Here is a 22227-nt window from a genome sequence, read left to right as displayed (position 1 = left end):
AATTCTCTAAGCTAGATGGATTCCTAGAGCAGCTTATGAGCTTTCCATGCTGTTTATATTGTCAGACTGTATTGCCATGTTGCTAACCAGACTTTTCCATAGCACTTCAGATTGTAAATTTAATACAAAAGTAGAACTAGTGGAAAACTACCTTTCCTTTTGCATGGAGAGGGAAAAATTTAATGTAGGAGTGAGGGAGTTGTTTGTAAATCTCTTTTTTTTCCCCCTCTTTCCTTTCTTGGCTTGCATTATGCCAAGTGTATGAGAAATGACATGGATCACAGCAAGCAGATGTTGGAGACCTTCTGGCAAAGTTTTATCAGCACTCGTCTTATGCTTCCTGAAAGCTGGAGCAGTGGGTGAAAACATGCTTTTGGAAATTGTTTTGCAGAAGCCTTCATTTTTTTGCTACGGCACCAGGCTTCGGTCCTGTTAAAAGAACACAGGACCTTATTTCCCTCTCAAGTACTCCTGTTGTACACCAGTTTAAATCTACAGACTGCAGAGGAACAACTCCTCATTTCACTGATGTAAAACGAAATTACCTGTAGAAGATATTGTTCCAGGTTCTCTGAATCTATAGCAGTTTTTAAAGTCCTCTTTGGCTGTCTCTTAAAAAAAAATACTGTTTTGCCCTAAAATCAATGGAAATCAATTCCCATTTTTTATAACACAGAAATTAATTGGTGGAGTTATTTTACAAAAAAAGAAATATTCTAAGTCTTACTTGAATTTGAGGACACTGGGCTGTGGTCTGTATGTTTACAGGTTGCACAGCATCCCACTGCTGTGTCAGGTGAATCATCCAAGCTTACAGAACATGCTAAAGCAGTAACAAATCTGGATGAAAATGAAGGGCATAGGCAAAGTGAGCAAACTGTGGGGCTGAATCTCCACTCCACCTGCCTTACGGATTCCCACTGGCTCCAGGTCAGGTTTGTGGAAGTGCGTGTAGCCTGCAGGTTTTGAGGCAAGGTTTGAAAAAATGGATGAGATTCTGTGAGGAATCAGATTGCTGGGCAGAGAATTTCTCCTTCCTAAAGAAGAAGGGCACTGTGAGACAGGAAAAAGTGGGATGTGTGGGCAGAGGGAAGGGACTCAGGCTACCCTCATGATGTAGAGGAATTCCATGGAATCATAGGATCATAGAATATCTCAAGCTGGAAGGGACCCATGAGGATCATTGAGTCCAACTCCCTGCTCATTGCAGGACTACCTAAAACTAAACCATATGACTTAAGAGCGTCATCCAGGTGCTCCTTGGACTCTGGCAGGCTTGGTGCCACGACCACTTCCCTGGGGAGCCTGTTCCAGTGACTGACCACCCTCTCAGTGAAGAAGCTTTTCCCAATGTCCAATCTGAACTTCCCCTGGCACAGCTTCATTCCATTTCCTTGTGTCCTATTGCTGGTCACCAGAGAGAGGAGATCAGCACCTCCCCTCTGCTGCCCGCCCTGAGAAAGTTGTAGGCTGCGATGAGGTCACCCCTCAGCCTTCTCTTCTCCAAGCTGAACAGACCAAGTGACCTCAGCTGCTCCTCATAAGTCTTGCCCTGGAGGCCTTTCACCGTCTTGATCTCCCTCCTCTGGACACACTCTAATAGTTTGATGTCCTTACATTGAGGCGCCCAAAACTGCACACCGTACTGGAAGTAGGGCCTCACCAGTGCAGTGTAGAGTGGGACAATCACCTCCCTCGACTGGCTAGCAATGCTGTGCTTGATGCACCTGAGGACACAGTCGGCCCTTTTGGCTGCCAGGGCACACTGTTGACTCATATTCAACTTGCCACCAACCCAAACCCACAGATGTCTTCCTGTGGGGCTGCTCTTCAGCCTCTCTTCCCCCAATTTGTATGTATAACCAAGATTACCCCATCCCAGGTGAAGAATCTGGCACTTGCTTTTGTTAAATTTCACATGGTTGGTGATTGCCCAGCTCTCTAGTCTATCCAGATCTCTCTGGAAGGCCTCTCTACCCTCAAGGGAGTCCACAGCTACTCCTAGTTTAGTATCATCGGCAAACTTACTTAATGTACATTCAACTCCTTTGTCCAGATCATTTATAAAATCATTAAAGAGCACTGACCCAAAACTGAGCTCTGCGAAATCCCGCTGGGAGACTGACAGGCCTGTAATTAGTAGGGTCTTCCTTCTTACTGGTCTTGAAAACTGGGATGTTTGCTTCTGCTTTGGTGCTGCTTTTTTCTCCAGCATCCAGAAGGCGAGGTATGTAGAAATGAATTTCTGCACCGATTCTGAGGTCAGTTCTGGCAGTTTCAGTCCAAAACCACAGTTCACAGTGATTTCTATCAATGCATATCTTCACATGAAAGGTTTTTAAAGACTGTTGCTTGTCTGTTACATCCTATTTGGTGTGGCAGCAACTGACACTCTTTTATAAAATACAGAGTAGGTTTCTCACACTGGACTTGAAAAGCTCTAGTATAGGTGTCAAAAAAGTCTCCATGTGTAGCACAGTTTTCTTCCTGTATTTGTAGTAAAGAAACGCTTGAAGATACAGTTCAGTGCAGGCATCCTGTTATTTCAGACACAGGAAATTCAGTCTTCTGCTCAGAAAAGTTTTCTTTCTCCTCTGTGTCATGGAATAAGGTAAAGTAGACCTAATTAGAAGTGAGAACAAGACTATAAGCTTTCATAGAAAATCCTCTCTTGAGAACCCTGCCTCTCATTTTGCAGAGGTTTCTGTCCTGGCTCTAACCTTTGAGGGAGATACCTGCCATTAAAGCATAGTTATACAGCATGACTTCTGGTTTAGACTTGTGTGTCTTTCAAGTAGCAACAGCCACATCATTTTCATGATTGGACTGTTAGCCCTTCTGATTGGAAGGAGAGCACTTCTTTAGCCAGTCTGGAGGCAGAGGCTAAGGCAACATGAGCTTGCTGTCATTCACATCAGTGTCCTTTTTCAACTGAACAAATGGTAACTGTGTTTCGCTCCTTCTTTTGGGTCCTTCTTATTTTACTCGGTTATTGGTAAAAAGTCTGTATTGCTGCATTGTTCTGGTGTAGTGCTAGGGCAGGAAGCACAACCTGCAGGGCACGTGGCCCCAACACAGATGGAGCCAGAATTCAGCAGCCACTGGATTGAATATAGTCTCCTTTGGCAGCCTCTGTGGCATCACTTAGTCTTGTTTTTGCCTCCACTGGTAGAAATAAGACAACGCTAATTTTTTTGGGGGAGTGGGGTGGAGGTGCAAGTTAAGTGAGATTCACTGGTGGAAAACCTGTGAGCTGAGATACAATGTTTTCATTTTTTTCCTCAAGAGGAACTTTGTCGAGCAGCTTGCACTAGATACACAGGAGCTTCTCAAGATCAAATGGGAGGCATACCATTCCGTCTCTGAATAACACCTTTTGTTCTCATTTTCCAGCATGCTCCATCTCAGCAGAGGTAAAGGCAACAGCTGTTAATTTAGGGAGACTTTTTCTGTTTGAAATTGATGAATTCACATCTCAGAAATTATTAAAAAGCTTATTATTTAAACACTCAATTTTGCTCTCAAACCCTTCTCTGTCCATATTTCCTGAGTACTTGTATATCTATTTCGCCATTTTCTTTAATGAGAGGTGGACTAATTTACATCTAATTTATGATAGTTTATATACTGCTGTCATGCCTCAGATGGCTTTCTGGGCTTACGCTCACTTTGCAATGGTGTGAAGGAGAGCAACTTTGGACCTCGTTATTGAGAAACTTGTACACTTTTTTAGACAACTTAGGTTCCTTTCAGTTTTCACGGCTGTTTCAGCACTCTCCATTATTTCCCTACTTCTTTTTTCTCCCCATCACTCAGCTGGACTGTACTTTCCTTCATTTGAGTATATACAGCAAACTATTAGCTGGACTAGGAGCAATTAGTAAAAGTCTAGCAGATTTTTCTATTTAGAACTGAAGTGATCAACATTTGGATTAAATCTAAATTTTCTTAAATCTTTGTGATGCTTAGATAGCCAAGATTTTGCCTCAGCTCCCTATTATGTAGAGGCCAACCATGATGTCTGTATCCAAAGGGAAAGTCCAGGGGAGTTCAGAATTGGGGAGCTTGGGTTGAGGGATTTGCTTTTGCTTCACATTTGTAAAAGAACAATCTCTCCATTTAAGATCTCACATGTTTATGAGTACTGACATTGAATAAACTTTGGTTCAACAGCTCCTTCATGGGGATACATGTTTTCCATTTTTTGGCATAGTATTGCCGTGTCCTGGACTTTTGAACAAACAAGGAATGGGCAGCATAGGGGAATGGGTGCCTGTCTTTTTTTCCTGTCTGCAGCCAGAAGGCAATTAATTCATTCAGATGTATGTTACTATTTTCCATTCCTAACCTCAACAGGTGTGGGCGTACTTGGGTTTTCTAACCGTCCATCATCTCTGCAAGGACTGATAGCCATCTATCCAGAAGAAACTGATGATTGTTTTATGCTAAATCATTCTTCACTCTAGATGTACTACGTTACTGACACCTGAGATATTATATGATCGGTATATTTCAGAGTAAGGAAGGATGGCACAATTAATCTATGTAATCCATTCCCTAGCATTTCAGCAGGCACACCAGACGTACCATAATATCTTCAGTGCTCATTCATTCCCTCATTCCTTTCTTTGATGCCCTTAATTGCAGTCTTTCTTTTGGCCACCAGTCTTGTGGCCTATGTGGTATCTAAATCAACAAGATTTTCTTAATTTCTCCAAGCTTCTAATATAGTTATTTGCGTGAAGTTTGTTCCTGTAGAGTGTGAATGTGCAAGCAGAAAACATGACATCTAATGATGCCTGTCATCTGTACAATCAGCTCTTGATAGTCATCAGTCTAGAAGGGATGTTGCCTTCTTTCATTCGATGCCTCCCTATGGAATGATCGTTCTTTTAAAGGTGTTGTTTTCCACTCCGTAATAGCCCTGCAAGCCTTTAATGCAGTTGAGCCATTCAGCACTAGAGTGGATAAGTTGTTGCTGTGTTGTCCCTTCCCTCTTCATCCCAGTCAGGGTTTACTGACCTCATCTGCATCCTAAGCACAGGCAGAGCTTGTTGGCATCTGTCTGCAGTAACATTATTGACATTAAACATTCAAACTCCTTGTTTCACATACAGAAACAACATTGTCTACTCGAAGCAGTTAATCTTTGTGGCTTACGGATGAATTCTCCGAGGACTGATATGTAAATCTCTTAGTTTTTTAGTTACCTGAAATACCTTTCTAGATTTCTGTCTCATCTCAGATAAATATCAAGTGTGCACCTCTACTTGATCTATGGTAGTGCTATACAAGCTAAGATGTAAAAGAAATTGGTATTTGCTCCATCATTGCTGGTTAGGTGCAATGGGTGTGCACACACAAGTGTGTGTGCTCACCAAGTCTTGCTTTAGTCAGTCAGAAAATCCATCATAATAAGTTTGTGTAAAATGTGATCTGCAGCGATTGTGTTAATGCGCTGAAATCTGAGAGCTCTCAGGCTTGCAGTGAGGATGGCATTATGGTACTTCATGACAGGTCTAATTACACTTTGTCTGCTCTCTTGGGGGAGAGGGGTATTAAACTTTGTTCTCGGTTGGAGGGCACAGATAAATTGCTGTATTCGTTTTGTGAAAGTTAAACCCATTACCACCCAAATTTAATATCCCAGGTCATACATATCTACCTGTTTCCTGTCAAAAGCATATTCCAATTTCAAAGGATACTGTTTCCATAAATAATTTACTGAAGTTACTGGATTGTTTGGACCTTCCTTTTGCTAATCTCTTGGGTCAGCTGCCAAAAGTAATGCAGCCACAAATGTTTACCGTGTGCTTTCGCCATGACTGCCCCTGGGACCCCTGAAACTGAGTTCTGGCATCAGTTTCTCCATGTCTGCTGCATTTAGCTAGGATGACTGAACTCTGACAACATAACAGAGCAACTCAATCTGCATGATTGCCTGGTTTTGCACAGTTGTTGTTTGGATTAATGACAGTGGGGGGGATCTTTAAGACTTCCTTTGTACTTGCTATACTTTCTGTTTTAAATGAGTCAATATTAATCTTTGCTTACATTATTTCAAAAAGGACATGTATGAACAAGGTAGGAAGATAGTATTTATTTCTGCAAATTATCTCTTGTGAACCTTCAGGTACTGAAATACAGGTAAGTCAACAAAGCCCTCTGAACTGTACCAGTAATACCTAAAATCTTATTAATGACAATGTGAAGAAACAGTACAATTCTTGTTCATTGAGGGTTATCTGAGATGAGATTAGTAGGAAGATTATATCAAAGATTTTCTTTTCTTGGTTGCACATGGGGAAAACAAGATAAAAAGTGTGAATAAAGGCAACGGTTGCCATAAGGACTATAGTGAGTTTAATATAGAGCCTTGCTCAGAGTTCACTAGGTCACTGAAAAAGGATGACCATGATGACTTTGTGCAGCTTTTGAAAGGGACATAACCACAGTTGTTTGGATACAACCCAAGGGTTTCATCCTCTTCCAGGGTACTGTCCTCCTCCCAGCTGCCCTGGATTCCCAGTGGTGGCATTCTGATGAGGGTGAATTTGAAAGACTGAGTAATTGTATATTTCATTCTTTTGGCACTGATGAACACTATAAATGTACAAATATATGTTTCTCTTTTGTTAAACTTTTGTGTGAAATCACAGTGAAGACCATGTGCATTCAAATGTGTCAAACCTCTCTTTCTCCACTGTCACTTTTGAGGTGATTACTGATCCATCTGATCATTTGGTGAATGTATGTGTTGGGGAAAAGGTGAAGTTTGGCATTCAGAGTTCAGCATTGTGATATGACACAAAGAAAAAATCTTCTGATCTGTGTGGGAATTACAGTTAACCTTCCAAAGGTTTCAGATTAATATTTTTTGTACTATTATGATCACAGGGACTTCAAGCTTCTCTCAAGGGATCTCTTGCTTTTATTATGCATTTACTTTTTGTTTCAAACCCATTCACCATCTAAAAGCAGAACCTTGTACTTTCCAGATGCCCCTCTCCACAATGTGTTTTCATTTTCCTGATATTTTTACCATATTCAATATTTGATACTTTGTACATGGATGCTCTTCTTCCCTTCACAAACATCTAATCTGTCATCCATGCTTTTGTAACTCAATCAGGTAGCTGGACCTCTGATTGCATCTCCATTGCTTGGAAGAGAAGAGATTTGCATAAAAAAAGACTCAATGTCAGTGATTTTCTTTGCAGCCTGACTGTTGGCAATCAGTTCCTGCTATTAGAGCCTGCCCTAGTTCTTTTTGGCACATTTTTAGATCCCTGTCTTTCCTTGGACATCATCATTATTCCACGTAAACTAGAGATTTCTATAATACTGACTTAATCTGACCACTCATGGAAATTAGAGATGGTATAAGAAGTAGATTATGTGGCTGAGGAGATGTTGCTTTTTCCTGTGAAAGCTAGTCTGAGGACTGATGTTTTTTACAAGAGAAAACTAAATTCTCCTGAACGACAGTTCAGCCATTTCTAAGCCTCATGTTTTTTCTCTCAAGCAGTAATCCCATGGCATCCATGACCTTTATGGACAGTAATTACCTGTAGTAAGCCACATAACTGGGATAAATTAAGATTTTAATAGTACACCTTTCTTACCATTCCACTGCATTTTAAACCCACTGTGATAATGTTTTATTATTAATCACAGACATTTAAAAAGTCTGAGAAGCTTATCTTGAGAAATGCATAAATCTTACAGGATTCTTCCTCTTTCTCCTTTGGAGAAGGCTATATTTTATCGTTAGTTGGCAGAGAGCTGTGCTGGTCAGGGAGACTGTGGTGAAAGCAGAAAGTGAATTGAAACATCCTGAATTCTGGTCCTAAACTGTGGCTCCAGGTTGTCCTTCCTGGTTTTAACAAGTATTTAATGTAAGCTGATGAATTGTTCACGTTTGATCTCAGCTTCTGGTTAGATGAACCCAATTCCTTTGAAGCAGGTGACTTTTATTCTTTTTACCCTCAAAGACTCTGCTGTTCTTCCATAATTCTTGACCTCAATCAAGTAAAGTGTAATTTGCACAAGTGAAAATCAGAGTATAATTAGCCAAAACCCCCCAATAACTAAGCAAGCAAGTATAACAAATATGAAAATTTAGGTCTCATCAGCTTTTAGAAAATAGGGTACAGTTTGACAGCTGCAATATCGAAACATTTGTACAGCAATTTTAACTGTTTAGCTCTGACATTAATGTGCTGACTTGCTGCAGTCACACAGCAGTGACTTCAGTACTGAAGAATCATGCAGTTGTTTTATAAATATTTATCGTGCCAGAAGGAGGAGTAGTAAAGTGCAGCAAATCTCAAAGTCTAGCATTGTTCCACTCCTTCTTCTTAAGAGTCTTACTCTGTTATTTACAGTAGTCTCTAGCAAAAAATATTTTCAGGAACATGTCTCTGGATGCAGAAGCAAACCTTTTATAGTATCATATATTGATGGTGAATTATCACTGACAATCATTTTCTGCTCATAGTCTGTAATACATTGAGTGTTACTATAAAATCTGTGGGCATACATCACAATTTAGTGTGAAATAAAAGAAGACAAAATATTCAGGTTTACTTCTCTGCCCTGTCAGGAAGGATTTATTTGTGTGAAAGTACTTTTCCCAAGAGCTAACTCTGAAATACCTCATTCTGTTGTTGTGCACTCTGAAGTTCAACAAAGAAAGCAGAATTATACATATGAAGAGTGTGTAAATAGTTGAGGTGTAAAGCCACCTGTGTTGCCAGATCATGCTAAAGGTTTAACTTCATCCTAGGGCAAAGAGCTTGGAAGCCTGGGGCTGTTGCTATCTGCAGGAGATCCTGGCCTTTTTCTCATCCTGGGCTGTTGAGAAGTCCCCCAGCATTCACACTGCCAGCAATGTCTGCAAGGAGAAAAACAGAGGTTCCACAAGCTGTTGTTCCCTGCCTGCTCCTGTGGTGTCTCTGGAGGGGTACCTGCATTACCCACCCTTGTCCTGCTGATCCACAGGACCTCTCACCTTCTCCATTGCCAACAGTGCTACTGGGCAGGTGCAGGACTCTGTCTTGCAAATGTCCATCAGGATGCAGGGTAACGTGTCTGCGGCAGAGAGCCTGCCTGGTACGGGCAGGGAGCTGCACTATGCCTCTGCTCTGGACCACTTGGGAAAGACAGTGTCACAAGCAAGCCCCTCCAAACCCTGTCCGTGCAGCTGAGCTGTAATGGGATACTAACTGATGGTATTAGTGAAGTGTCATTAATTTGTTCCTGATCAGCTATTCCTTACTTGCCAAGTGCTACTGCTGGCCAGTGTCTGTACCGTATACAGGGCCATGAAGAACTAGGTAGTATAGCTATTTCCCCCACTCCAATGTGAGTGCAGTTTTACCATAAAAATCTAACATAAGGGCCTCATCAACACACTCCAAAGCCAAGCTGAAGACTAGCTTACTGCGTCATAGACCTTAAGAGCATAGAGGGATGAAAGTACACTTAGGGGTGGTGTGAAGCCAGCAGATTTGAAGTTGAAAAAATAGGCAGATTGTTTTCCCTTAGAGAATGAGGAGTAATTCCTAGGAACGTTGGAAGACCACAAATGTGGCCAGAAAGTGTCAGTGCAGCCTGTGTTTGAAAGGTTTTTGTCACAAAATCCATTCCAGCAAGGTCACGTGGACCAGCAAGAGTGACCATATTTATCTTTTTTTCATTTTCCTGTTTAGCTCTCCTCCAGTTACATGAAAGCTGGAATTTTATAAGGTTCCTAAGAGAGTGAGTGGGACATCTCTTTTTTTTTCTTTTTTTCTTTTTTTTTTTTTTGAGATTTCTACCCTGAAGTCTTTTCTTCTAATATGTTAACAACTGCTAAGGATAGTCTGCCTTACTCCCTGTAAAGACTCCCTTTGGGTCTAAACTCAAAACTTCTCTAAGGCAAAAATGAATCTACTAGGACTCGTCCTGATTTATGATTTCACAGAGAATTCGTAATACAAATGAGAAACTGGCTTGTCAAAAAGATGCTGAATTTTATTTGAGCCCTCTGGGCCCTTCTTCCCCTCTTATGCTAGTTTGGAAAATGATTCAGTATATGTAAGTGTACCCTTGAATGCAGACCAGAGGTTATCACCTGTGTAATTTAGGTAATCAGACAACTACTGATCCTAGAGTACTCAACATTTAATTTAACAGGGACTTCGTTAAGTATAGAAGTCCTTTCAAATGAGTGATTCAGCATTGGACTAGATGTAGCACTGGAAAACATACATCCAGTAGGGAACACTCTGACTTTGGCAGGAATGATGTATGAGACATAAAACCAGAGGCCTCCTTCTCTCACTGTAATTCCTGTAGGCTGGTTCCTGAAGTCCTTAATCAGCAGCCTTCAAATTGACTCTAGTGGGTTTGACTCAAACCAGAAAGGGACATAAACTGTTATGTCTCTGGGAAGAAATCTGAGGGTGGGATCTCAAATGTCTTTTTGACAGCGTGAGCCTTGCCCACAGTGCTCTGGCCTGGTGCCAATGTGGAAAGAAGGAGGTCACCAATGATGGACGATCCATGATGGTATTTTAGTTTCAGTCAGGAGGGAGCCTCCTCAGAAAATCAGTTTGTTCTCGCTGCCCTTGTTTTGGTGCACATTATGGAGAGGTCTTGCAGTATCCAGACTTGCTTTCAGAAAGAGAGCTGGGCAGAGCAGTGCTGCCCAAGTTGTGAGTGAATAGAGACTCCTGAACTGTTACTCTTTTGCTCACTTGTAAACACAAGTGAGCTCAATGTGTGGGCAAAGTAGGACAATGAGTTTATGAGAAATGGAACAAAAGGGACATTAAATAGAGTTTCTAGTCCAGCACAATACAGCACACTTGGCTGTATCTCAGATTAAATTACTTTTTTCTTCATCTGGGTGAACTTGCTTTTCCTAGGCTGTTTTTGTTGGCTTCACAGACTTTTTTGACTGCGGGCTTTAGTAATAGACAGAAAGAGCCCTTTCTTTGTGCAGGTTATGCTTTTGCACTTTAAATGATCAAAGCTGTAGCAGTCATTGCAATGCTCACTTATCCACTATTTCGTAGTTGCAATCTGCATCTGACTTTTATACAATGAGGTATTATTAATCAGCTGCCTGTGAGTCACTAACTCCTGTGCTGCTTTTTTCCCTTGCAGATGTCACCATTGTCCACACCTGCCCACCAGGCCCTATGAGAATAGTGAGAAGCCATGCATGCTGTCAGAGTACATGGAGCGATATCCCCTTTATGCCATCACTCTTCCCAGAGGCTCATTTAAGCCAAAGGAACCATACAAGACGGCGCAGATATCCATGGAAGGCATCTCGACTACAAAGTATGAAAAACAGTGAAAAAGACTGAGGACTGTGACTTAGATAATGTGTGTGTGAGAGATGGGTAACAGAGAAAAGATAAATGATTGTTTTTCACAAGGGGAGCCTGAAGAGAATAACGTTGAGGTTGTACAAACACTCATGAGGGCTCTGTGAAGGAGGAATGAAGGTCTGAGGCTGGTCGCTGTAGTGGAGGCAAGCAGCTATTTTTCTTGCACTTCCTGGAGGTTGAGATGTGATCTGATCAGAGAATATATCGGACATAGAAGCACAATCATGGTCTTGGCTTTTGCTCACTTTCTGTTTTCGGAAGGCTTCTGGGAAACGAGCAGAAATGTTGTCTGGGAAAGTATGGATGATATTGAAGGAGTATTTTTCTTTTTTTCTGTGTTTTGTGTGGCAATTTGTACACTGGAACGTGAGTGACTGGTTTCCAAGGAGGTGTGAATATGGTAGACCTTGATGATTGGAAGGGGAGTGTGGGTGTTTTCCTCAAGACAGCCACTGTGGATTGCCGGACTGTTTCTGCTTCTCAGCTATGTTGTTGCTCAGTGTTGGTGTTCGGCAGAAGTCCTCACATTTGTACTGTGCCCATTTCCCTGATGGAAGTAACTTCTGAGGCTCTTCCCTGCTGCTGGTAGAGCGATGTGCCAAGAGCTTGTTCACAGAAGAAACTCATAAAAAACAGGAATCTGATTCTTTAATATGAATCTGAGAGCTTCCCTTTCCTCAAACAGCGACTGCTGCCTGATCTTGATGTTTACTTCCTTGGTCATCACAGGCACAGTCATGAGCAATATCACTCTTGCCTTTGCTAAACTGAATTGGAGACCTGGGAGATGTCAATGGCTATTAATAAAGTCTTAACAGCTAACACGGCCCATTTGTCCTCATCCTGACATGGAAGCTCTGCCAACTCCTTCCCCTACCTGTGCCTTTTTAAGAGTTGTCAATTTAAATCACAAATGTGGCTGATGAAGTCTGAAATGCTTGACTCACTTACTTACATTTGGGACGCCTCTGTCTACATGGGAGTTTTCAGCAACACCCGAAAGGATCAGAGGGTTTCAAAGAGCAGACTTCACTTCTATATATGCCTTCCATCTCTAGCATGAGACAAAGCAGCTAGATGTCTTTGTGTCTGCCTATAGCTAAATCCTGGGCTCCTTAGTGTCTTCTTAAGTCAGTTGAGGAGGGGCAGCCACCCCTGTCAAGGAGTCCTTAGAAACTTCCTGTTCAATCAGCAAAACTATCCTTGCTCAAACAAGGCTAGTGATTCCTGCAGTAACTGTTAAGTAACTGAAAAGCAGACTAGTAAGAAAGTGCAGAAACTACTTATATTTGCTTCTTCAGAGCATCCACTCTACCAAATACATAAAACTTGCCTGCCCTTGTAAGAGGAAAAAAAGCAGAGCCTGAACAGTTAGCCATCGGATTGCAAGTCTTGCTGTCCTCTGGGCATCACTGGTAAGAAAATACACCTAGCATGAAAGTATCAACGCCTACTGGAAAAGTGCCACTACCTGTTAGAGGATTTCTCAAACCTCTGGTTCTGTGTGGCTAAACTCAAGAGAGAATGAATTGATGGAGTGTATGAGAATAACTGCAGGGAGCGTGAGGCCAGCAAACACAGAGTTGTCACCAGTCTTCTCTAATAACCCTTTGCTGAGTGTTATGTGTCATATTGCAACAGCAAGCCCCCTTGATAAAGTCTGGGAGTTGCAGGCAGTACCATTTTTCATGGCATCTTGGATGCAGGTTGCCACTGATTTATCAGCAGATCAGTCTCTCCTCTGTAATCGCCACTGCAGGTTCTGTTGTATCACAATAGTCAGAGTGGGAAAAGGTACTGCTCCCACTGCCAGAAAACCCTTGATCACACTGGTGAAGAATTGCCTGCCTGTGATCTGTTACTTGCCTCTGGTACAGGCTTGGCTGTTTCAATCATGGGATTGTGCAGCATACCGTGAGTGGCTTGGCAAAAACCCCTTCTGTTACTGAGCCCTTCTTGCTATTGAGGATGCCGCATGCCTGTTGTATTGTGCACGTCTTTTCTTGGCTCCTCTTAAAAAATGCGTTGGCTTTAAATTGCTGACAAAAGTATGCCAAGGAGCTACAACATGTGTGACACCTACATAGGCACCTCTTGATGCTCTTGGGCTTTTTTTTACTAATGCATTTCTGGTTTTACCCCTATGCTTAATACTTTGCAAAGTGAATTCTCTTCCCTTCAGCTCCACACAGACTTTTGAGAACCTTGTTTATTTGCTAAGATACATAACTAATAAAATATATTCAGAGGCTCAGGCTCTTGCCCACTTAGCATCACTCCAGAGGTAAAGTGCAATATTAATATTAGAATAGCTCCTGTATTCACTGTTTCTCCTGGCCGACTGCCAATGGTGTAAACAGATCTGCACACCAGTGGAAAAGTACTCTGAGCCTAGAGACTGAATTTGCTGGTGCCAGTCAGCACACCAAAGGAACCAAAGGATGTGGGCAGTGAAATAGGTTCAGGTTAGTGAAGGCCAGATGGTGATGTTCTTTTCTTATTCGTCTTGTTTCTGTAATGTTTTATTGGAGTTAAGTAACATCAATCCAGTATCTTAAAATAGCTTTTTTAGTGGTACCTGAGAAAAAGCTGTTTCTTTCCTCAGCTGGTGTTTTGCTGTAGAACTGTTTTGTTGTTATCTCCCCATCCTGGGCTCAACTGCTGTACTGTGTATTGTCTAGGAAGGCTGTTGTTGAGTCTCTCATGTTTCCCATACATGCTAGATAGCTTACTATAATTATTGGGTTTTTAAAAGGAGTTATGTCTTCTGGTGTAACTCCACCGTAGAACAGAGAGAGATAGCTTTGTGTAAGGCTGATGATAACCTCACTGGGTGGAGGGAAGGAGGAACCTGGCCTGCCTGAGGTTGTCCAGAGCCGCCTCAGTTCCTTTTTCAGAGTCCAGGTTTCCAAATGTGAAAGGCTTGTGTGTTTCATTAACTGCTTGTATCCTATCCAGACTTTCTTAGGCTGTGGAGATCAGGCGAAGTATGAATTTCTTTGTGTGTCCAGAAAAATGAACATAATTTTTTTCCTTAAGACAAAAGACATAATGAAATTGTTCTTCACAGGAGAGATTACATAGCTCATGAAGTGTTGCCACGGAAACTTAAACCACCTGAAAAGCATATCAAGAGTGATGAGAGTATGGATTTGACCTCCACTTATAAACAAGATTATAACTCCTACACTACCTCTCAAGTACCTCCATGCCTCCCCTGTGTGACAAGACATATCCCCAGCGCCAAGATGGATACAAGAACCACTTACGAAGGTATGTGTCCTTGCAGCTTCCTTCAGGACTTCACCAGTAGCTTCATTTTTTAAGAAGACAGATCAAAACAGTGTGCAGTTGTTATTCCTTCTGTCTGTGTATGCCAGCAGGAACCACACAGACACATATTGTTGGGAATACAGCCCGGCATTAATGGTAGAATTGGGATCTCTCTGAATTCACCTCCTTTGCATGTCTGACAGGCCTACAGGCATCCTAGGTAGAAGCGGGGCCATGAGAACTCCTGCAAGTGGGTTCAGCATCATCATCTTTAAGATATACTGAACATACTCTTGGTATACTGCAGGGCTGGTCCACACATTCAGTGGATCAGACACATATAAAATATGTAGAATTTGCTAGGTTTGAGCAGGTCATGGAGCATGGGACCCTTTTTGCGTGTGCTGCAGAGTTAATCTGTGGATGTGCAGGCAACATATATGGGAATTACGGACACACAGAAGTTCCACACAAATGTCCAAAGCACTCAAGCTCCACTCCTGGTAAAAGAGGTGAACTGTACATCTAACTATGGCCTTGTTTCTCAGTAGCAGTAACTTAGTGTAGGTGGTTTGTCTTTGCAGGCACTTTGTTCCTTCCTCTCCTCCAGCACAAATTCTATTCTGTATGCACTGGGAGAAAGCTTTCAGTTACACAGTTACAGTAACTGTGCTAGTTTTGGTACTAAGTTGTAAGTAGAAAATCAGAGGATTTTGTATCCTGTCTGCACAACTTCCAGCTAGCTAATGTTGCTAAGCAGATAGCTACCATTTTTGTATTTCTTAAAATAATTTTTAATTATTTTATTTTATTTAAATTTTATTTTTATTATGCTGTGCAAATATAAAAGCTTATGATCGGTGCTGGCATTGAGATTTGTCCCAATGTACAGAAACAATTTTTTTCTTAAAACTCAAAATGATAAAGGAAGTAAGGAAATAAAAACTATGTGAATGCAGTGTTAAGATTATCCAGCTGAAATGACTGAAAATCAAACTGTAGTGCAGCTGCATGTTTGCAACGGCATAAACTGGAATTTTTACATTAAGCATACAGGAAATACTGTCCATTTAGAATGACTTGAGTCATGAAGACTATGACCCACAGGTGTAAAATACCCACTTTTACTCAATTTTGAGCACTTTGTTTTGCATAGGCAATGTCACCAGATGGTATTAATTGGAATAGCTTCAGTGAAGCCAATAAAAAAAGGTTGCTTTGCACAAGTGGAGAATCTTTCCTTCTGTGTTTAGATATCCTTAACTTCTCCATATCTGAACCAGATGTATGTCTTTGTCTTATCAGTGTTTAGGTCAGCACCTTAACTGTTACTCCAGAGCTCTAATAAAATTTATCACAGCCACATTCGGTTATAATTTGCAGTATTTTTCAAAATTCTGCAAATGGAAATCTTCATCCAAATCCCATCAAAGATCAAGTTGCATACTGAAAGAATTCCCTTTTAAAGGCCCAGGTTCACAAAAAATGCAAGTTTTCATTGTGTATTCTCTAAGCATTGCTAGGTTTTACTGATCACTACTCAAGTGTGAAAGTTTGAAACATAGTATTCAATTAATTATCGTAATTCAAATATTTAAGCAGCATATAAAACAGTGCTGCATTGGTATTAAATTAGCTTTCCTACTGTATTGTCATACTCCTTCGCACTAAACACACCATATCCCGAATGACACTGTAGGTTTAAGATGACGCTATTACATATCTCAATTAATGTTAGATGACTTTAGTTTCAAAATTCTCATCTCTTCCAATGAGATACACATAGCTGTTTCTATCCGTCTGCAGGTATGTAATCTAATTTTAGTTTTGTCTTGCTTGGTTATAGTGAGATGTGCCTAACCCTCCAATAACATATGGTTCATATCCTCTGTTTCCTCCTGTACCCCCTAATGTTTTCAAGATTGTGCTACATGGGAAACTATTAATATCTATGGGAGAAGAATTAGAGTTACAATAAAATTGTAACATATTTTGAAGGAATAGTAGCACTGCTGGCTTACACTAAGTAAAATAAATTCATAATGCCTATGAGGTCTCCAAATGTGTAGAGCTTGTAAATTTTTAAAATTGAAGACAGATGGACTTGCTTGTCATATTTTGAATACTTTGCAAAAGCTGTAGTTACATCCAAAACGCACAGATTATTTTCCAGAGAAGATAATGGGGGAACCTAAAAAGTTTTTTGGTAACTCTTGGTTGGTGTCTGAAATGTCAGATCTCTGAACAAGCCCTTACTTAGAGATGGGCTGAATGTCATTAGCTTCTCACTTTTTAACACTTTATTAATACATCCCCTGTAATAACACATGTCCATTTATGCTTGTGGTTCACCCTGCTGGAGCATTTTCCCTCCAGAAAAATGATGTACCCTAGGCATGGGCACAAGGTCAGCATCCCACTAGTGTGGCGGTGCCTGGACATCTTCTATTCCCCCAGAGAAACAGAGGCACCTGGGGCATTTAAGCACTCCTGGCACTAGCAGGGCACGCAGCCTGGGCTTCAGTGGCACCAACAGTGGCAAATGAATGTCTATGGCGATGCACACAGGCAGGCCCATGTTCTCATCTGACTTCACTAATTAGTGGTGTGAGGACAGCTCTGTACCCAAGGGCCAGGATGCTCGTTGAGTGCAGCACGGCACCTGTGGCTGCTGCTTCCTCTCTTGTGCCAGGGCAGAGCAACTTGATTTGAACCAGAAGGACTTTAAATGGACACCTAATGGAGGCAAAAAGTTACTTTTTTTCATCAACTTCACATCATAATGAACACATCCTTTGTGTAATCATGTTTGTGCAGTACAATAGCCACTGCCATTCAAAAGGAATAACTCTGTTTGGATTGGAGAGTTCAAATATCCTAATACCTAATTGCATCATTTACTCTCTAGTACTTTGAAATCCAGACTTCCTTCCTGTGCAGAGTCAGCTGGAAGCTTATTTGCCTCATGACTCTCAATGTGGTTTGAAAGGAGGGAAAATAAAAAAAAAAAGACTGGGGTTAGCTCCAAGACTATTGCATTTCAACTTCCTACCAGTAACCATAATGCTCTCTAGGGCAAGTTGCACAAGATTACTAGGAAGGGAAAAAACAATGGTCTTGTGGCTGCAGCACTGGTCGCAGACTTAGGCAGCTTTGCAATAGATTTCTAGTGTGACTGAGTGCAAATCTTTTTAAGTCTCAGTGCCTCTTTTTCTTTTCCTGGTATCCTGCTGAGGAAGGAAGATATGAATGTCTCTAAAATGCCACCTAAAATGTTTTCTTAGTCATGAATTTGCATAGCAAGATTTCTGGAGTATGGACCATCTCTGCAATATGATTCAATGCTTCAGATCAGTGCAAGCTTGTCTGCAAATTGCAGCAGTTTTCTAATAAGTAAGAATGGGAGACAGAGTTACAAGCTCCTTGTCAGTTCCTGCTTGTACTGACAGCAGGAGTACCACAGAAAGCAAAGCCAAGAGCTGAGGAGATGCCACACAGCACAGCTTGCTGACACCTAGATGAGCTGCAGAGCTCTGAACTCAGCAAACAGTAGGCAGCACCACATCTGTGCAGCTGAGAAATCAGGTCATCCCCAAATGAGAAGGTACAACGAGGAAGGGTAGTTCTGTGACTTGGCCTTTAGAGTGGAATGGTGGACATCTGGTTCTCCTTGCCCCAGAGAGGGTATTACATTTTCTATGTAGATGCTAAGCATTTCCAGGGGTTAGCACACTAGCGTATAATGTGTTCTACAGCAGCTCTTTTAACAGGATTTGTCAATCATTACAACATCAACAAATATTTATTGCAGTAGAAAATGTAGTAATCAAAACATAATATGGTATATACCTAATATCACCAAAGAAATTCAGTTGATCACTTAGATAGGATTTTTCTTATGTTTCAGGTGACTATGTGCTATGGAATGAACCAAAGACAGAGCCAATCAGACCAAACGATAGGTTTCACCCATCAGAAGAAAAATTTGACCACAGAACCATTGTCCAGGATGACTATCTCTACAGGGGGCCAGTTGCCACTCAAAGCTGCAAACCTTTGAATCTGGTCCAGAAAAGCAAGGTTCCCTTTGAGAATATAACCAATTATAGAGTGAATTATGTGCCACACCCTCTGGAGAAATGTTATGTCCATAAACATGAGAAATACAAGGTCAATGAGGTCCCATTTGATGGCCTCACTACCCACAAAGTTTCTTACAAGGGGCTGGCTGGTGAGCCAGCCAAGCTGGCAAAACCATACCAGCCAAAGCTTCTCCATGATCTTCCATTTTCCTCTACAACCGAGTTTCAGGAAAAATACCAAGCTTGGCCACGGCCTCCTGTATTCACCAAAAAACCTGATGTATATCTTCCTCCTCTGGAGAAAATGGACCTTCACACCACTACTCAGATACATTACAAGCACCCAAATGGCAAGCCAGCCAAGATGTGTCGATATTTGGCCCAGCTTGAAGAAAGTACTGAGCCATTCAATAGCTCTTCTATAATGAAGGAAGACTATAAGCCTTGGCTATGCAAGAGACTAAAACCTATCATTCATGCTCCAGAGCTGACTTTCTCGGCAAAATCAATGGATTGCTTGACTACCTTTCAGACCCATTATGTGCCTCATCCACTGACAACAACGAAGAGCTATAAACCTGCCTGGTCAGGCCCGAAGCATCACACTGTGCTAGATGCTAAAACTACCTATGCTACCAGCTACACACCAAAGGGCATTGTTAGATGCTTGGCCTCTTACAAAGACCCACCTGGTTACGTCTTTGAGGGAACTGATGCTGATGGTCACAATCTCTATCTCCCTGCTTCCAAGACTCAGTGCCTGCAAGGTGGACACTGAAGGAAAAAGAATGTGGATGCAGTCTTCTTGGAAATGGATTCAAAGAGCAGGGCCTCAGTGAACTACAAATGACAGCTTGATTTTCTTTGTAACCTTCTTTCAAACCAATCACTGATTTCATATTTGGAGAGCTCTTAAAATAAACTTAATTCCCAGGCATTTTTTTTTTCTGGATCATTTGCACAAATGAAAAACATAAAATCCGGGGAAAAGACACATTGATCCTTGTTTCTCTGTATTTTTTTCTTTTTCCCAGCTAACTCTTGCTCTTTAATTGAGAGAGAGAACCTCCTCCTGAGACACTAAAAGAGAGATCTCATAGTAACATACATTATTATTTGTGTAACGGGGGTTCAGCCATGTCCATGATGACAGCAGTAGAACAGCCTCTTCAGATGAATTACATGCTGTGAAGTCACACCTAAAAGTCATGGCTGGATAACAAAGTCTGAGATCTGGCCTTATCAGTCACTCCCATCAAAGACACGTACAAAAGGTACAATTACTGGGTAAATATTACTGAAGATTGCGCCTTCGTTAATTGCATCACTGTGATGCCCAGAGCTAGGCTTTCACATGTGAGGTTGTCATGCCAAAGATGCCACCCTAGACTGACAACTTGCAAGGGAAGCTTTTCAGTAAAAGCTCTTCACTGCAGGATGCAACGAGGGTACCAGAAACATCAAAGCTTGACATTGAAATTGTCATGTGTTGCTACAGTTCAGCCAGCAGCTGGAGTTGTGTTATCTTTTGGATAAGGGCAATATTAAGCTCCTGACAAGAACTGTTCATTTCTGTGTTCAAGGTGCTTTTCTGTAGACTTATGAATGTTACCATAGCACTATGAAACTTACCAGCTTCTCAAGCATTTTCTGCTTTCCTAAATCCTCCTCTCCCTTACTCCTGGCAGCTCTGGCTGTTTCCTGAGTATGTAGCTCAAGTGCTAGGTAGAGTTGTTGCATGCTGGAGGAAATGCTTGTGTCTCACTATTGAGGTGGTTGTATTTAAAGAGGAAGCGGAAGACAATTTTCTGTGTAATCGTATTTTAAGACTTTTGAAAAGCTTTGAAACCCGTTGGGATAGAAGTCTTCCATAAGTGCTTGCAAGCTAAAGCCAAACACATTCCATCTGGAAATGTGAATGCTTAACCCTGAGGTTGGGAAGCCACTGGAACAATCACCCTAGAGGCACAGTGGTTCTGCATCACTTGAAGTCCTTAAATCAGTCCCAGAGGTCTTTTCTAAACATATGCTCTAGTTCAATGAAAAATGATGTGCTTGCAGCAGGAACAACTAGGCAAATCTCTACAGATTACACCATACAAAAGTCCCAAACTATGTAGTCTTTGATGGCTCCACACATCCTTCAGAAATTCAGGAATCTGTAAAATATTCACTCACCTGTAGCGAGGTATTGACCTAGAGTATGTTTGGCGTTTTTTTCAGCTCCTGCTATCTTACCAGCCTTCTTGAACCTTCATGTCTTTAATGTTGAGCTTTGATAGGAAAATATTTTTTCTTCCCTATCTCTTTTTGTTCACTTAGTTTTCTGATTTTATTTAGCAGCCTGTAATTCTGTCTATTCTGAAACAGAGTTTATATGAAAGAAACAGCTGGGGCTTGTGATTGCAGAAGAGATCGTTCTTTTATACAGGAAAGCTCCCCGACTGTTCTTTCAACTCTTTGATGTGAGACTGGCAGCACATGCAGAGCCAGAAGAGTCTAATGTATAAATCTATCTTTATTACAGGTTTGTGGTTTTTTTTTTTTTGCTGGGTGGATGTTAGTCTTATCAAAAATGTATACCAATGCAATATGATACTTAGCATTAGTAATTACTGGATTTTTGAACATTAACAACAGGAGTCTTGATTTTGCAAATGGTGGACCAGCTCAAGCAGCATCAAGCAGATGTGACTGGTTTAATTCCATCACTTTCACAGCATGAGACACAGGTTTGGGTTTTTTTTTCTGACTTGTACCTAAACGTAGGAAAAACTTATTAAAGCCAATATATGAGAACACACTAAGGAACAAGAGTTCACTTGAATGACTAAAGGTGTGGCTCCACAGAAATTAAAGCTGATATTAAATCTTGAGCTGCTGTGGTCTCACCTTTCTCCCCACCTGCAGCTGCGTGTTCCCCTGGTTGCCTCTGTTGCTGGTAACATCATTAGCGCTGTCTGACTGCATGATAGGCTAGGTAAGGAGACTGACCTGGCTGAAGGCAAACCAGTGTTTCGTAAGGATAAGACCTATTTACTTCATTTCCCTGAACCAGTGCACCACACGGTTCCACAATTGCCAACTTAGGTGCAGGAGGTCAGCGCAGAAAGAAACATGTGGCTCAGGTAGCCCAGACTTTGCTTGGCTGGAACTGCTGTGGAAGTGCATCCCCCCTTCTCAAATAAGTTGTTCAGTGCCTCCTAATTTGGTGTTGCCCTGAAGAAGGGGCTTTATGTGCTGCCTGACCTCCCTTGGAGGAAGGGTTTGTTTAACCCTGTCTCTGTCAGCCTCCTTCTCCCTGGTGGCGTGCTAATCACAAGCTGAGCCTCTCCACCGCACAGACAGCGCTGCGCTTCTGCTCCTCCTGGCTTCCTGTGCAGGAGCTGTCCTGCCTTTGCTCTGTAACGCAGTTAAAGTAAATCCACATCTTTCTAGCCTGCAGTTTAATTTTGATTAAAATTGGTAGTGTCATTAGAAAATCAGCA

At 41.5% G+C, this 22227-nt stretch overlaps 1 protein-coding gene across 1 annotated transcript in view; it reads left to right on the top strand.

The window, feature by feature from the left end:
• The window catches only part of SAXO1 (stabilizer of axonemal microtubules 1), a gene marked incomplete at its 3' end in the record, with an annotated part of 35204 nt that extends 15687 nt beyond the window's left edge, over positions 1-19517 (top strand). Inside the window, exons 2-4 of the mRNA XM_082335616.1 lie at positions 11155-11334; positions 14455-14657; positions 18565-19517. Coding sequence (XP_082191742.1) covers positions 11155-11334; positions 14455-14657; positions 18565-19517 — 1336 coding nt within the window. The remainder of the gene's footprint in view (positions 1-11154; positions 11335-14454; positions 14658-18564) is intronic.
• Positions 19518-22227: the final 2710 nt, after the last annotated feature.

Source organism: Platalea leucorodia, assembly GCF_965183815.1.
Source record: "Platalea leucorodia genome assembly, chromosome: Z".
Classification (NCBI taxonomy): Eukaryota; Metazoa; Chordata; class Aves; order Pelecaniformes; family Threskiornithidae; genus Platalea; species Platalea leucorodia.
This window is presented reverse-complemented; position numbering and strand designations above follow the sequence as displayed.